This window comes from Strix uralensis, chromosome 2, assembly GCF_047716275.1.
Source record: "Strix uralensis isolate ZFMK-TIS-50842 chromosome 2, bStrUra1, whole genome shotgun sequence".
In the NCBI taxonomy this organism is placed as follows: domain Eukaryota; kingdom Metazoa; phylum Chordata; class Aves; order Strigiformes; family Strigidae; genus Strix; species Strix uralensis.
Window position 1 is genome coordinate 104,060,770 of NC_133973.1, and position 17,327 is coordinate 104,078,096.

Genomic DNA, 17,327 nt, shown 5'->3' on the forward strand with positions numbered 1-17,327 from the left:
AGGCAGTTTTTTTATTGTTGAAGGTTTCGGCATATAGATGTCCAAGGCTCTGTGTGTAGGCGGTGGGAAATGATTGGCATCTCCAGAGGTGATTTGAAATTTAGGTGAAGTGCAGCACCCTCTGAATGTGCCTGTTTTTCCAATAACTATGGAAGAGACCTCTACCATGCATAGTTTATGGGACCCACATTTGGTGAGTTGGTCTGGCTTGGTAGGTGTGCTAGCTTTTGTGCAGATACATCTTCCACAACAGCCAGGTGGACCAGGCATGTACAGAGCTATTGCTTTGCATGTGCACAGTGTGCTGACTGCTGGGAACTTGGTCTTCCCTTGCTCATGGATGGGTGTAAGTGATTCCCTTGAAAGGACAATTCATATTTGCTATAGGGGTAACTGAAGGTAAAGTACTCCAAACTTACGTTTTGTGGAATGAGTAACAAGCCTTTGTGGTTGAACACTTATATGTCTTTTTTTCCAGTATTGTTTTTCTTCCCTCTACACCTAAATGTTATCTGTTAGTCCATTTTTGTTACATAGATACTGTATCAGTTATACTTTCACCCCAGAATTCCACTGTAGGGAAATAATTTTTCTTTCTTTTGTAGGTTCACACTGCCTGTAAAGATCTGTATCCTCGTAAATGTCCACTTGGCCAATGTAAGGTATCGATCATACCTCCAACAGCACTAAACAGTATAGACTCTGATGGTACGTAGTATTGTAGTGTGTATAGTGGTAGCTCTGGACTTGCAGTGCCTAGTGAGATCTGTATAACTAAACAAGGCTAAAATCCTTCTGCTGAGCAGGTGAATGCAGTCTTCAAACTTAGACAAAAGTGTAATTTTCCTTGTAGCTTTTTAGAGGATTATTTAACTGACATGATTTTAAAAATGTTTTTGAAAGTTCCCCCACTAGACATTTTCTCCTATTTTATTTATGACCCTTGGAAACTTTTCAAGTGAATGACTAGAGTCCTTAGGTGAGGTGGGCTGATGCCTGCCTGGCATGCACCACTCATTCTGTGAGTTCTCAAATTTTGGATAACTTTGCTTTATGCAGAGGTAAGCTAGCTGAACAGCTCAGATCCAGCAACTACTTTACCAGGCTAAGGAGAGGAGTTGCTTCCATAGCTTCTCTAAATTTCTTTTAAATATAAGCAGTGTAAGAATTCTGCAACACACAGATAAAAACCCAGCAAATGTTCAAAACTCAAGAGATGCTCTTTGGTGGCTCAGGATAGAGCACTTAAAGGCAGGGAATGGATTTAATAAGGAGTGTCATGAAATCTAACTGCTTTAATTTTAGAGTTTGTGTTGATGTCAAATGTAGACCAACAACTTTAACACAGTTTAATGAATTTTACTGTATGAAGTAAGTAAAAGTGATCGTTTATGCTGTATATATTCACTCTATTTACTTGCTGTGTGGTGTCTTAGACCAGAACGTCATGCTGCTGTTTATTATTCATGCTAGGAAGATTGTTCAATATGTGAAATTATTTTCCCTGGTATTTAAATAAATTAATCAAACCTTATTTTAAATTCTACATAATGATAATGTAGAATTAAATTAGCATTCAATGCCAATTATTTATTTGTAGCTTTAGTAATTATTTTAGTAACTGAAAATAACATGGTAATTTTAATATTGACTGAAACAAATGTCAAAACCTATACCTGTGGTGTCTGATTTTGAAGTGTTGCTGAGAAACCACTGCTTCCATGGACCGGTCATGTTAGTGACAACAATGTTCATTACTACTACTTACTAAGGGCCTTATAGAAAGCCTGCTGTGATTAGTTAAGACCTGCGTTGACTTTAATAAGCTTTGGATCACAGCTGAACGTCTGTTGTTCAGTGATTCTATTACAATTAATAGTATAACTTCAGTCTCAGAAAAAAGTTATCATGCAAAGTTTCATCTGGGAGCGTCTGAGTGCAGTAACTTCTAAAATGTCTGAGTACTCTTAGAAAGTTCAGACGTGGATGATCCAGTTCAATCCAGTAAGGTTAAAGAAAAATCAGATTAAAAACCAAACACTTGTAACTGAAATATATATTTAATTATGTGATAATCTGTGAAGATGAGATTTGAGAAGTATTCTAAAAGGTTAATAATGTTTTTCGCTATGGAAAAACAGTAAAGCTATTGTCTTCAGGATTTTACTAAATTTGGCACTGAAAATACTGGAAAGAAAAAAAAAGAACTGGTAAATCTTGAGCAATTATGTTTTCCTTGCAGGGCTAATATTCAGTTTAGCATTTACATTATGCATGATAAAATGTACTCCTTTTGTTCTTCATCCCTTTCTTCCTCTTTCCCATTATTTCTTTTTGTGTTGTTCATATTAGAAAGCCTTATTTATTTCATTCTTTCTAACTATGTTCACAGGTTTCTGGAAAGCCACATGCCCGCCATCCTGTGCCAGTCCTCTTTTAGTTTTTGTTAACTCAAAGAGTGGAGACAATCAGGGAGTAAAGTTTCTTCGTCGATTCAAACAGTCGTTAAATCCAGCTCAGGTGTTCGATTTAATGAATGGAGGACCTCACTTAGGGTAATGACCTTGGAAATCTTGAGCAATCCTTTTTGCAAGGGAATTTAGTGCAAAGTATAGTGTTGTGTTTTCCCCTTGTTGCTATAATTCTACCACCAATATCTACTGCGACTTCCTGATTAAAATCTAAGAGGTAACAGAATTTCAGTATGAATTCCGGTGGGTGAAGGGATTGCAGGATAATACTTTATTTTTTAGAAAAACTCACTTGAAAATTCAAAACCAAAACCTATCAGCCCAAGTGTTTTGTGGCTTTTTGGCTAGCTTTGGCTTCTGTTAACTGGTAAGGTTCAATACCATTACATAAGTTTAGATGCTTTCCTGAATCAGGGCCTTTTTGCACAGTTGCCCAGATGCTTTTTGTCCATTTGATATGTGTAATTCAGGTATTCCTGTGACTTTGTTGTGAATAGCTGTGGAATAAAACTATTGTCTAAATGTACTCTGAATCTTTTTGAATTCTGAACACAAATATAAGTGGGGGAGTCTGCAGTGGGTGATGGATGAGTACACTAAAACTTTTGTCATCTGAAAACTGCATTCAAAATATGGTTTAGGCAACATATGCAAATGGCCAAGAAAATGAGCATCTCGCAAAATTTGCAGCAAGAGCACAATTGAAACCATCAGGCAGTCTACAAAATCTAAGGGTTGATTGTTGGAGAGATAGAGATGAAATTTGCATAGCGGTGGCCACAACCCAAGCATCTTTGCACATTCATAAAGATTAAATTCATGCACATTTTTCTGTTGCCTAACTTCATTCCACTCACGTGTAGCATTGTGGTTAAATGGCCTGTTAATATCAGTTACAGCAACTAGAAACACTAATTTTTGTACTCTTAAAGATGCAGAATTATGCTTGCATGATAAAAATGTAGACAAAGCAAATGCACAAAAATTCAGTTCAAACAGTGGAAATAATACAAATATAATGAAATACAGCTGTGGATTTTCATAATTAGTACTGTGTTATGGATGTGTTATAGTAATTCTCTAAGTTGCAATATTCTTTTCATTATAACACATATAGTCCCTTTTGGCTAACATGTTGTACATGTAATTATAATGATAGATAAAAGTTTATGTTAATTGGAGAGACAATTTTTAAGAGAGGACAATCTGAAAAATATGTCTGTCTATTGGCAAGTTCTCTTGCTTCATATATTTGTATCTAACAGTGGCATGGTTCAGGAAGCTCACTTTGGTTTTGCACAGCAATTATAGGTCAGGTTGGTTGCTTTTAAATGTTTTTCCCAGATTCCAAAGAGAGGTCCTTAGCAGTTATTCTGTCAGGTCATGCTGATGTCTTTTTTCTAGTTGATCTAAAAAGTAGAGTTGCATTGTTTGATACAGTGTATTTCTAGTGGTTTTCTCTCTTTTCTCAGGGGAGGAGAAATTGTTCTGGTATCAACTTTTTTTTTCCTTAAGTATCTACATCTTTTATTCTGTGTAGGTATCTGCCTGTCATATACAAGTGACATTATTTTCTTTAGAAAATATATAAATGCTTCAAAAATTTGTGATCTTAATATGTTGCTTTTTAGAAATAGTTCTGAGTTTATACATATTCTGGAAAATAACATGCATTACAATTAAACATAGTTATTTTTATTATTTTAAGAGTGTACACTTTTCAATTCTTCTTTGTTTTTTTTTTTTAAGTTTAAATCCCTGTTGTTTTTACCTCTTAGCTGTTACTTTACATCTCATTCCCCTTTCCTCTGTGTCTCACCTTTCTGCTTGTTCTGTCTCTCTTGTCCTTCTTTTCTGTACTGCCCAAGTGTTGTATCCTGGAGGTGTTAAAAGTCAGAGAACAGGAGGAGGAGCCATAGGAAGTGAAAGCAGGATATGGCTTTAAGGATCTAATATGAAATTGTTGTATTATTTGTCTTATGTTGTTGTGATCACCTTATGTGTAATAATTGCCTCCAACGGTCCTTGCATCTAGTTAGTCATGTGTTGGCAAAAGCCCACCTGTGTTGTGGAGCACATCCTGTTGTGTCTTAACCTCTCCTCGTGAAAAATCCCCACTGGTGCCTTGTGCTTCTGGCTGAAGTGGAAACATAGAGTAGCTGCAATTTCATAGCTTAGACATTTTAAAATAATATTAATAAAATAATACTAATAAAATCCTGAAAACAATATCAAGGGAATGTTTTTAAGTAAAACATTGCATGTTATTTATCAGAAATGTCAGCATGTGTGGAATATACAGCAATAGATGTGATGCAGATAGGTTTATTAAGTAGATGGTTGTATCCACATACCCCAGAACAATAAAAGAAGGACCATAAAGGTGCTGTGCACTGTATTTTCTTCTAACAGCTGCTAATGAATATAACTGCTCTCTCACTAATGGATGGAACTGGCTCTAACAGGCTGTGTTTTCTCTGCAGTTTGCGGTTATTTCAGAAGTTTGACAACTTCAGGATTCTTGTGTGTGGTGGTGATGGAAGTGTGGGTTGGGTCTTGTCAGAAATTGATAAGCTCAGCTTGCACAAGCAGGCAAGTGTGCATTCTTACTTTCCTTGACTATACTGACTAGACTTAATTTTGTATGCTTACTTTTTCTTGACTTGTTTTTTTGCCATATCTCTGTATATGGGCCAAACTCAATAGTTACTGTTAAATGAAAATTTTCACTCGTGTGAACAAGACAAGTTGTTTTGGGATTGCACAATTTGATTTGCAAACTTTAGACATCAGCTATATAATTAACATTTGTTGCTTGAAATAACAAGCATTTGTAATAGTTTGTACTTTTTCTTTTTAGTTTTCCATAGTAGATTTGCTCCTCTGTTGTGTTTCAGTGTCAGTTAGGAGTGTTACCCCTTGGTACTGGAAATGACCTTGCTCGTGTCCTTGGTTGGGGAGGATCCTGTGATGATGATACGCAACTTCCTCAGATTTTGGAGAAACTAGAACGAGCCAGCACGAAAATGTTAGACAGGTAAACCTAAATGTGCATATACATGATTTACCATGAGATTCAAATTGTATTTGGGTTTCTGATGGCCTAAATACATCTTACAGACTTAGTTAAGTGTTCAGTGGTTTTGGTTTTTAGGGCACAGATCATAATTATGAGGGAAGCCGAGATAGTAATGGGGACAGCTTTTCAATGTCCTTTTTAAACTGAAGAGTCAGAGGGGAGAGTGGTTGATGAAACTAGGAAGCGTGTTATCCAAAGATGAACAAAAGGTGACAGTTTATTGCATAACTGGTGAAGCTTCATAACTGCCTATTACAAGAAGTTGTAAGCATTAAGAAATTGTGTAGATTCAGAACTGTTTGGGGAAGTTTTATGGACTCCATGCGTGCTATTAAATACCATTAAAGGTAGCATCTTTATTTAGGAAACACCTGAACTCTGTCCTTGGATGTGGGGAGAACTCACATCGCATGTTTCACCCTTCATGTAATTTCCTGAGGCATCAGCTGTGGACAAGATGCTGGGTTAACTGGATCTTTGGCTTGATCCACTATTAGTATTACTGTTTGAGGCATTTTCTTAGTCAAAAACAAGAGATCTTCCCAGTTCTGTTTTGTGTGGTTTCCACCCATAAAGCAAAAGAGCAATCCTCATTTAGAAAAAGTCAGAGATGATGGTCATGTCGTTCCAATGAAGGTGTAACACTGTGTTTGAGAGTATTTCTTACTGTGTTCCTTCCTCTCGTGTGTGTTTCAGTTCTTGTTCTAGTTACAAACACTTGAATGTCATCAAAGGGGATTTTATGGATTTTTTTATGAAATAGAGAAACAAGTCCCATTTCATTTTAAGCTTTTCTGCAGACTGCTTGATCGTTTTACAGCAAAGTATGTAGAGAAATGGTTGTTACTGATCCTTAGAAACAATTGTTGGCCTGGGCATTCTGAAAGGTTTGCCTTTTTCTGTACTGAAAAAAAAGCACAGTTTCATTTTTTGCTCTAATCTCAGTAGACTTGCTCCCAAGGCCATCTGTGGTGATTACTTGTTCTTTTCAGCAGGCTTTGAAGGATGGTGCTATTAGTGGTTTCATACTATCCATGCTCTAGAGTACTGTCCTTTACCAGGGGAAAATGAATATATATGTCAATGAAGATACTTCACTATTTGCGTTGTTCTCATGTCTGCCTCCCCTAGTTGAGATGAAAAGCTAATGTTACCTTAGAGCTTTTACTCTAGGAACATGTCTATTTTCCTTTGACTTCTGTAGTTAGTTTGCCCAAATTCTTTTATATCGTGAGTGTTTTGCTGGAAAATCTTTGTTGCCTGCATTGAATATCCTATGATTTGTTCACAAATAAGGCTCATCATCAAATCGCTAACAAACAATCAGAGCAATAAAACAAATTATTGCCATTAATCTCAAATATTTCACCCATATGCAATTAGCTTACAATTAAAAATTAAGCTTTTTATTTTTTTTTTAAACAAGTTATTCTGTGGTGTGACTACGAATTTTCTTTATGGTGATATGTTGGAGAAAAGATAAAACTAACAATCTGGAAACTTAAAAGGTGTTATGGTTCTTTCAGGTGGAGTATAATGTCATATGAACTGAAACTACCAGCGAAGCCTTCTATTCTTCCAGTGACTGCAGAAGAGTCGGAGGAATGCCAGGTGGACTTTTACTTTTGTTTCATTGTTTCATATACTTACCTTTGAGTTTATGGGATGACAATATTTATAATTGAAGCACTTGTGTGAAAAATAGAAACAGATGTTTTGTGATCTGCTAACTAAACTGATTTAATGTCTGTTCATGGAGTATATCTCAAGTAATTAGGGTTTCCAGTTCTGTATTATTTGCCAAAAATGAATGAAGGTAAGGAGTCTTCAGCAGAGCAGTCAGAAAAATTTCTTCCTGAAAAACATATTTTTATATATATGTTGTGAATTAATTTATATATATTATATAATATTTCATATAAGGCTATAGCATTGTATTATATTATTATTTAATACATTATATATTTATACAATTACATATAATAATATAGCATATTATTTTGTATGTAATTGTATGATTTAGTATTGTTATTGTATAATAATGTCTATACTGTAATAATACATATAAATATATAAAATATATATATTATATATATATAAAAGCAAAATATTTGTTATCTTTAGTTTGGAATAACCATTGGAAAAACCCCAACATTTCTAAGGCAAAGGTTGTATTCTGAAAGGAAGAGAGAACCTTTTGTGGCTTGAGTTGGATCAGGTGATACCACCCAACTTTCTCTTTGCTCTTTCGGCGAGCTCAAAATCATAAGTGACCTCAAAGGAAAGCTTAGTCTGTTTTCAGACTAGATTTGTGCTTGTACTATCTGATGAGGTTTCGATTTTGAGAGAGAGTGAGGTGCTTAATCAAATTAATTGGCATGGAAAGTCTGACTAGAAATGAGAAAATAATATATTCCTAAGAAAGTGAATGCATATGAACTTTTAAACGTACTTGAGAAGCAATAATTAATCAGCAGGTCCTTGAATAATTTAATAATTCAGGCTGTTTTAATTGGCAAGGAGCCAATTAAGGGTGTTGGTTATAACCTTTGACAGCTTGCTGGATATAGAGATGCAAAAGTGCTGGGGCTTCACTGGCTGGGATTTTCATAGAATCATAGAATAGTTCAGGTTGGAAGGGACCTTAAAGATCATCTAGTTCCAACCCCCCTGCCATGGGCAGGGACACCTTCCACTAGACCAGGTTGCTCAAAGCCCCGTCCAACCTGGCCTTGAACACTTCCAGGGAGGGAACATCCACAACTTCTCTGAGCAGCCTGTTCCAGTGTCTCACTATCTTCACAGTGAAGAACTTCTTCCTTACAGTGAATCTAAATCTACCCTCTTTCAGTTTAAAACCATTACCCCTTGTCCTATCACTACATGTCCTTGTAAAAAGTCCCTCCCCATCTTTCCTGTAGGCCCCCTTTAGGTAGTGGAAGGCTGCTATAAGGTCTCCCTGGAGCCTTCTCTCCTCCAGGCTGAACAACCCCAAGTTTCTCAGCCTGTCTTCATAGAAGAGGTGCTCCAGCTTTCTGATCATCTTTGTGGCCCTCCTCTGGACTTGGTCCAACAGGTCCATGTCCTTCTTATGTTGGGGGCCCCAGAGCTGAATGCAGTACTCCAGGTGGGGGTCTCATGAGAGCAGAGTAGAGGGGAAGAATCACCTCCCTCAGCCTGCTGGCCACACTTCTCTTTTTGCGGCCCAGGATATGGTTGGCTTTCTGGGCTGCTAGAGCACACTGCTGGGTCATGTTGAGCTTATAGTCCGCCAACAACCCAATGTTCTTCTTGGGGCTGCTCTCAATCCCCTCATTGGCTGCTCTCAATCCCCTCATTGCCCAGCCTGTATTTGTGCTTGTGATTGCCCTGACCCAAGTGCAGGACCTTGTACTTGGCCTTGTTGAACTTCATGAGGTTTGCACAGGCCCACCTCTCCAGCCTGTCAAGGTCCCTCTGGATGGCACATCCCTTCCCTCCAGTGTGTCGACCGCTCCACACAGCTTGGTGTCATTGGCAATCTTGCTGAGGGTGCACTCAATCCCACTGTCCATGTCCCTGACAAAGATGTTAAACAGCACTGGTCCCAGTACGGACTCCTGAGAAACACCACTCATCACTGGTCTCCTCTTGGACATCAATCCCTTGACTGCAACTCTTTGAGTGCGACCATCCAGCGAATTCCTTATATGCCGAGTGATCCATCCATCAAATCCATGTCTCTCCAATTTAGAGGCAAGGATGTCATGCGGGACTGTCAAATGCTTTGCACAAGTCCGGGTAGATGATGTCAGTTGCTCTTCTCTTATCCACCAACACTGTAACCCCATCATAGAAGGCCACCAAATTTGTCAGACACGATTTGCCCTTAGTGAAGCCATGTGGCTGTCACCAGTCACCTCCTTATTTTCCATGTACCTTAGCATCATTTCCAGGAGTATCCACTCCATGATCTTGTCAGGCACAGAGGTGAGACTGACTGGCCTGTAGTTCCCCAGGTCTTCCTTTTTTCCCTTTTTAGAAATGGGGGTTATGTTTCCCCTTTTCTAGTCAGCGGGAACTGCATCAGACTGCAATGACTTCTGAGATGTGATGGATAGTGGCTTAGCCACTTCATCCACCAGTTCCCTCAGGACCCATGGATGTGTCTCATCAGGTCACATGGACTTGTGCACCTTCAGGTTCCTTAGGTGGTCTTGAACCTGGTCTTCTCCTACAGTGGGTGGTTCTTCATTCTCCCAATCCCTGAGTTTGCATTCTGTGTCTTGGGCGGTGTGGCTGAAGGACTTGCCAGCGAAGACTGAGGCAAAAAAGTCATTGAGTACCTCAGCCTTCTCCATGACCCAGGCAACCAGGTCTCTCGTTTCCTTCTAGAAAGGGCCCACATTCTCCCTAGTCTTCTTTTTATCACCAACACACTAGTAGAAGCTTTTCTTGTTGCCCTTGATGTCCCTGGCCAGATTTAAGTCTATCATGGCTTTAGCTTTCCTAATCTGATCCCTAGCTGCTGGGACAATTTCTCTGTATTCCTCCCAGGCTACCTGTCCTTGCTTCCACCCTCTGTAGGCTTCCTTTTTGTGTTTGAGTTTGTCCAGGAGCTCCTTGTTCATCCACACAGGCCTCCTATCATTTTTGCTTGACTTCCTCTTTGTTGGGATGCATTGTTCCTGAGCTTGGAGGAGTGATCCTTGAATATTAACCAGCCTTCTTAGGCCCCTCTTCCCTCCAGGGCTTTATCCCATGCTACTCTGCCAAGCAGATCCCTGAAGAGGCCAAAGTCTGTTCTCCTGAAGCCCAGGGTAGTGAGCTTGCTGTGCGCCCTCCTCACTGCCCTAAGGGTATTGAACTCCACCATTTCCTGGTCACTGCAGCCAAGGCTGCCCTTGAGCTTCACATTCCCCACCAGCCCCTCCTTGTTGGTGAGAACAAGGTCCATCATAGCACCTCTCCTTGTTGGCTTCTCTATCACTTGCAGAAGTTATCATCCACACATTCCAGGGACCTCCTGGATTGCTTATGCCCTGCTGTGTTGTCCCTCCAGCAGATATCGGGGTGGTTGAAATCACCCATGAGGCTTGTGAATGTGAGGCTGCTCCCATCTGTCTGTAGAGGGCCTCATCTGCTGGGTCTTCCTGGTTGGTGGCCTGTAGCAGACCCCCACTATAATGTCACCTGTCTCTGCCCTGCCTTTAGTCTTATCCATAAGCCCTTGGCTGGCTTCTGATTCATGGCAGAGCTCCATGTACTCCAGCTGGTCACTGACATAGAGGGTGACACCCCCTCCTCATCTCCCCTGCCTGCCCTTTCTAAAGAGCCTGTATCCTTCCATTCCAGCACTCCCATCACAGGAGCAATGGTGTTGCTTTGCACACAGCTCTGTTTCTAGTGTCTGCAATGCAGACTAAGGCTTTATCTTCTCTAATTTTTCAAGAGAGTTAAAGTTTTCAAGTGTATCTTCATCTTGTAAAGGCAAAAATATACATTTTGTTCTAGTTAGTTTTGGCTTTGAAATTGTGTGTAGCCCCTCCTGAAAATGGAACTGCTCATATAAAACTTCTTTTTTTAGAAAATTAGTTTTGTAGGCTATAGTTACCTGCCATTACTCTGAGTTGGACAAAGCCATTTTCTATTGAGTACCCTGTTCAATCCCTATTTTAATGTTTTTTTCATTGTTTATTGAGTTATGATATTTCAGAAAAAGCATAATTAACCTTACAGTAGGTAACGTATTAAAGCACAATTGAAAAAGTGAATAGAAGTACATATCTGATTCTTTTCTTTTTTTCTCTTTCCTCCAGTTTCAGGGGACTTGTTTCACTTGGTTTGGTTCCAGAAATCTTATACTGATGTTTGAAAAACAATAGTTCTTTCTCACAGATTAGAAGGTTTTGTCTTGTTTTTTCCTTGAAATGAAAACTGATTTACTGTCTACAACTAAGGCTGGGGTTTAGGAGAAAAAAAAGGGTGCTCTGTCTACCTGCTCCATATCAAGGGCAAAAACACGCTAAGAGATTTGAAGAGATTCTTAAAAGAATCCATCAGAAAATTTCAGAACTACATTTATTTTTAGCTTCAGATTTGGAATTTGGTTAGAATTTTTTTCTAAAATTGAGTCTGGATCTGTATCTATTTTGAGACAGGATATAGTGTGTGAGAATGCATTTCTGATCCATTCCAAATCTTTTCCTGAGTATTTCAGAACTTACAATTCTTCTGTGCAAGAAAAGACGGACAAAGCTCACATTCATCCTCCTAAACATTCTTGTAAAGACTACGCCGTAAATGGTTTACTCCTTAAGGATTTGTTTTGATTACATTATACCAGTTTTAGCAGCCTTTGTTAGTAGAGGTACTTGTGGATTAAGAGCCCATCTGACAGTAAAAATAAAATTCAGGCCTTATAACTGCAAACTTCTGATTTATTCTTAGTTGAGCAGCTTGGTTTGAGGAAAACTTTGCTTGTTTTAGAAATAAAATATATTAGATTTTAATAGTACAGTTTGTTACAAATTTAAAAAGAAGGTAGATTTTTTCTGCCTCATGGACTATTTTTAGCCTAGAAATAACTTACTGTTTTCTCTTCAGGAGGAAAAGAGCTGTGGATCAAGTTCTCAGATGCAGTGTTATTTTGAATATTAAAAATCTGGTACATAAAAGACAGTATGCAGGTAGAATCTGCATTGCCAGCTGCTTGTCCTTGTATTAGATCTGAAATGGAAATCCTGCTATTTTTGGAGCCGTTTTAACTCACTGCTTGGTGTTAAACTACTGAAACGTGTGGAAATTGAAGTCTTTTTTCTCTCTGTTTTCAGATATCTGCTTATGAGGATTCAGTTGCTGCTCATCTTGCAAAAATTCTCAATTCTGATCAGCACTCAGTTGTCATATCATCTGCCAAGTGAGTTGATCGGTTTTATGTATAATGTGTGGGATAAATCCCCTGTGTAACATCATCACCATAATAACCTTCTGCCTAAGCCTGGTTTTCTTGCAGCTGGCCTGACTGGCTTGGCTTAATGTATCTTGATTTATATCTTTTAGAGTGGATGCTTTTTCTGCAAAATTTTTATATGCTACAATTGTAATGGATAGCTTAATACTAAACACATCAGCATTTAAAGAAATCATATAGTATTGATATAAATTGATTTTACATCACTCCAAATCAGCATGCATCGTAAATATGAAACTTACTGTTACTAATGTGAATATGTGATCTACTTTACATTACATTTCTTCTGGTTTGTTTTATGCATATCCATATCTTTAAGAGGACAAAGAACTTCTTCACCAACATGAAGCAGAACTTCGCTAGGTAGCTTTGTCATAGCTCTGTCTATATCAATTCAGTCAACAGTGGTCTCAGACAATAGGGGTTTTTTCCCCAAACTGAAACACTCAAAAATGAGAGATAATTACTTGGCAAATCATGGACATATCTGAAATCAAAACTCTTCTGTGTATACCTTTTCTGCGAAAAAAAATCTTATATTTTACCGTATGCAAAAGACCAGTTGTAGAATCTTCAAAAATACATCTGAATGCCATTACGTCTCTTTTTTTTTCTGCTGAAAGCAAGTTAATAAAATTTTATTTTAAAGTATGTATAGCACATGTTGAAAATTAAACTGCAGGATATTATTATAACTCCAGATTCTAAACTGGTTCTGTATCTTGTTAAATCTATTTAATTTCTGTCAAATAAATTTCAACCAAATGAACAGTACTAAGTAATTATCCGCACCTCATTAGTAAGTTTGCTGTCTGTCTGCAGTGTAGGTAATAAGAACCAAGTCTTTCTCTGGTTTACACAATGAAAATTCATTGCAGCCACTGTAGTTTACATAGATACGCCTCAGGGTCAGCTGTGGTTCAAAAGCATGAGCTATGCAGTGGGACCTGTGTGGCCATATGCTTTCATCTAAGTGCTCCATTAAAGTTAGTAGATTTTCTCCATGATTCCAAGGCTCCATATTTGCATGGGAGTTTGGAAGACTGTGTGAAGTTATCAAAGTGAATGCAAGCTTGCTAACTCCTCTGGAATAGGTGTACAAGCAAGGGAATGGATAAAATTAGTTGTGTTTATTTCAGTTCTTAGAAATAAGAGACTTGGATACAATGTGTGCAAAGGCTTAAATGAAAAGGAGGAAGAGTTTTTGTTTTAAACTTATCACTTGAATTTTGCAAGCCATGGAAAATAGTGTCATCTACTTTGCAAGTATGATTACAGAGTTCAGTTTCCAACAAGGATGTTCTCTAGCAGTATGCGTATAAATAAATTTCCATAAGGATTTAATATTCACAATGTATCTGTTTTATTTAATTTGATTTCTCCCATCTTCTTTTTTTTATCTGAAGAATATTATGTGAAACTGTAAAGGACTTTGTTGCCAAAATAGGGAAGACTTACGAAAAACCAATGGAAAATGCAGACGAAGCTGATGCTATGGCCATTAAAGTAAGTCTCTGACTATGTTCTGGTTTAAAGTTGCAGGTTTTTTAAAGTTTATAGCTCATGGGTGTTTAATTTTCTAATTGCTTCAGGATGCCCAGTTTAGCTTTCATTTCAACCAGTGACTTGAAAATCCTTCTTTTCTTATTGCATAGAACAGTTACTTACAAACCATCTTTAAAGTCTTAAGATCTCTATAAACTCTGTTTACACCTTTTTCCTTCATACAGGATAAAGTTTGTAGTACCGTACATAGAGATAAAAGGAAATATTTTGTATTAGGAGTTATACTTTTAGGGATTAAGTTAGCTACAGGAAAACAGTGGGATAATGAAGAGAGAATATGCTGGGAGAATGAAGGGAAGAGGGACTACAATGTTAAAAGTAGTGGTTTAAGCTGCAAATCGTAGAGAACATGTTGCAAAGGCATTGGGGAAAAAAAAAAACAAAAACAGAAGGATTTGATATGAGGCACAAAATTTACATGAGCTGAAAAGAAGAGGGGAAAACAAAATCACTAACAAACCCAGAATCAGGAAATGTACTTGCTAAATGGCAACTTGTGGTTCATGTTTCTATTCAGTGCACATTTTAGAAAATGAATTTTTCTTTTTTACTGTTTCAAGGCCAGACAATGTTGGTTTCCTTAAGCACAGAAAATCACCTCTTTTCCAGTGTACCTAGAGAGAACAACTGCTTGGTGATGGATAGAGGTGTTTGACAGTGGTTGGTTCTGACTTGAGCCTCTTTGCTCTGTGACAGCTCACTTGCTTAAATGTCCAGCTGTTTTGCAAAAACAACCCCATGTGTCTCAGTCTAACAGCTGGGCATGTCCCTGTAGATTATCTCTCCAAAATGGGATACTGAGCACCCATGATTTCTTATAATGCATGGTATGGGCAAATCTGTGGTGGTTCTCCATGCTGCAGTCCATCAGGAGAGGAGTAAAATCTAATCTGTACCCTAGTTATGTGGCAGGCTGAGTTTAGCATGGCGTGTTATTTTAATTCTAGTGTAGAGTTTTTTTGCTATAATTACTCTAATCTAGTTGATTGTCACAGGGTTTGTCTGCAAAAAAAAGATGCAGACCTACTCATAATATGATATTCCAAAATGTTGAACCTAGGTTTAGATTTTGCATAAACAATTACATAGATGCTTAGGACACCAAAAATGTTAAATATAATCTGGTACTTAATTCCCTGAAAATGTTCACACGTTCACTGTGTGTGTGTATTCTTTTCCGCTTTGTCTTAGTGCTCCGAGTTAAATGAGAAGCTAGACCTATTGCTCCAGGCTCTTCACACAGAAGCCCAGGCTGCTCCCATTCTCCCAGGCATCACTCCCCCCATTGTAGAGGAAGAAGCAGAGGAGTTTTCAAGTGAAGAATCCTTGTCTGAAAGTAAAGAGCAATTAGCGGAGTGTGTCTCAAAGTCTTCCACCCAGAAACTCTTCAAACCAAGGGAACAGTTAATGCTCCGAGCAAACAGCTTGAAGAAGGCTGTGAGGCAGATCATTGAACAAGCAGAAAAAGGTGCACATCAGCAATGCTTTGATCCTTACTGATAGAATAATGATGCTTAGCATAAATTTTCATTATTAAAGTTTGATTTCTACATTCTTACATAGATAAAATTATGTGCTTATTACAAGCTGCAGGAAAAGAAATGCAGCTTGTTTGGATGTTAATGACTGACTGTCTGCATATATGAATACATATATATGCACATGACTGCTCATATAAAAGTGTGCTGTTTTTATAACTATTATCCTCCACAAAATGAAAATTTCTAGCAGCAAATCTTTATCAATGGGCAAAGGATTGCTAGACTTTAACTGAATTGGCAATAGAAATCTTTTGTTAATATTTTTAAGCTTAAAGCTACAGAAAAAAGAAGCTAATTTTCCATGTATGCAGTTTTTCTTTAAAAATCTTGAAACTTTGTCTTTTTTTTTTTTTTAAATAAGCAGTTGTGGATGAGCAGAATGCTCATAGTGAAGAACAAGTGAACCAGTCTCCACTAGAATATAACAAAGAATTGGATGAATCCAAAGAAGAGGAGAAAGAGGAAGATACCAAGGAACTTGAGTCCATATCAAGTGAGTAAATTAGGAATAAAATAATTTAAAACTATGCAGTCTCCTTATAGTTGCATTATGGAGGATAGCATCCTGTTTCATTGGAAATTAGTCACAAATTTTAATATATTTGGATAAATAAAAGTTAGGGGAAAATATGCTGGAGATGACATGAACAGTCTCTTGGAATGTATTTACAAAGCTGAGAAGGTAGAGAAAGGGGAGAAAGGTGCCTGCATTTAATCCAGTGTTTACACTCACCTTTCTGCATAAACCTGAGTAGGGACTAGAGCCTAGGTAACGGTGGCAATAGTATGTCTCAGTCATAGGCATTTTAGGGCATATTATAGGAATTTCTGTTGAAGGGGTTTCAAATGTGTGAAATGGACATATTTATTCATTGTATTAACAACAAAACCCTGATGTTTCGGCTGGGAACTTGCCTTGAGGCAGTTATTGGAACAGATAGAATGAATATTTAAGTCTTCTGTATGAAGTGGAACAGTGTAAAGCAGGAAAGAATATCATAGAAACTGGAGCATGGAAGTCTCCTGAGAAGTGGCCGTACTAAGGTCACCTCCTCTATTTGTCTAATCCAGAACAGAAATTTGAACCAAAGTCTTTGATATCCTATAGCTTCTTCCCATGAAAAATTTCTTGCGTTGTCCCAAATACAGGTCATTGGTCCGACTAGTTCCTTGCAGCTATTGGCTGCTATATGGCAAGCCACTATACCAAACTACTCTTGCTTTCTGAGGTGTAGAGCCCCCTACCTGCCCTGTCCTTGGTCAGATGGCCTTTATCAGCTGCTGCTCTCTGAGTGCTCCTGCTTTCCTGTAGGAGCATCATTCTGTCCTCACTGTGGGGCTCTGCAGGTTACTGTCCATGAAAAAGGAAGACAACGTGGGTAGCCCATGCTGGGTTTTAAAATGCAACAGAAAGAACCCAGTTGTATTATTTGTATCAATAATTGTACAAAGCAATCAGAATATTGAGTGATCTGAGTTTCAAACAACTTGCTTGGAAGTAGCATTTTCCTAAAGTAAATGGGCTTCATAAAGCCCATTTTGTCACTAAGCTTTCCTTTTGGCTATTCACTGGTTACTGTGTGTAAAATGATATTCAGAGAATACTCGTTTCCTGAAATAGCACAGTACTAATTCCTACATTCAAATGATAGGGTAAAATCTCTCCTTCATGTGTCCTTTATGAAATCTGCCAGTGAGTGGCTGCAGTGGAAGAAGGA

General features: G+C 38.0%; 1 protein-coding gene across 2 annotated transcripts in view; it reads left to right on the plus strand.

The window, feature by feature from the left end:
• Positions 1-17,327, plus strand: part of DGKH (diacylglycerol kinase eta) — a 173,622-nt gene that overhangs the window by 115,486 nt on the left and 40,809 nt on the right. For both annotated transcript variants that reach the window (XM_074859584.1, XM_074859583.1), the window contains exons 8-16: positions 606-708; positions 2,393-2,555; positions 4,955-5,063; positions 5,369-5,508; positions 7,077-7,161; positions 12,363-12,448; positions 13,909-14,008; positions 15,260-15,536; positions 15,974-16,102. In XM_074859584.1, coding sequence (XP_074715685.1) covers positions 606-708; positions 2,393-2,555; positions 4,955-5,063; positions 5,369-5,508; positions 7,077-7,161; positions 12,363-12,448; positions 13,909-14,008; positions 15,260-15,536; positions 15,974-16,102 — 1,192 coding nt within the window. The remainder of the gene's footprint in view (positions 1-605; positions 709-2,392; positions 2,556-4,954; positions 5,064-5,368; positions 5,509-7,076; positions 7,162-12,362; positions 12,449-13,908; positions 14,009-15,259; positions 15,537-15,973; positions 16,103-17,327) is intronic.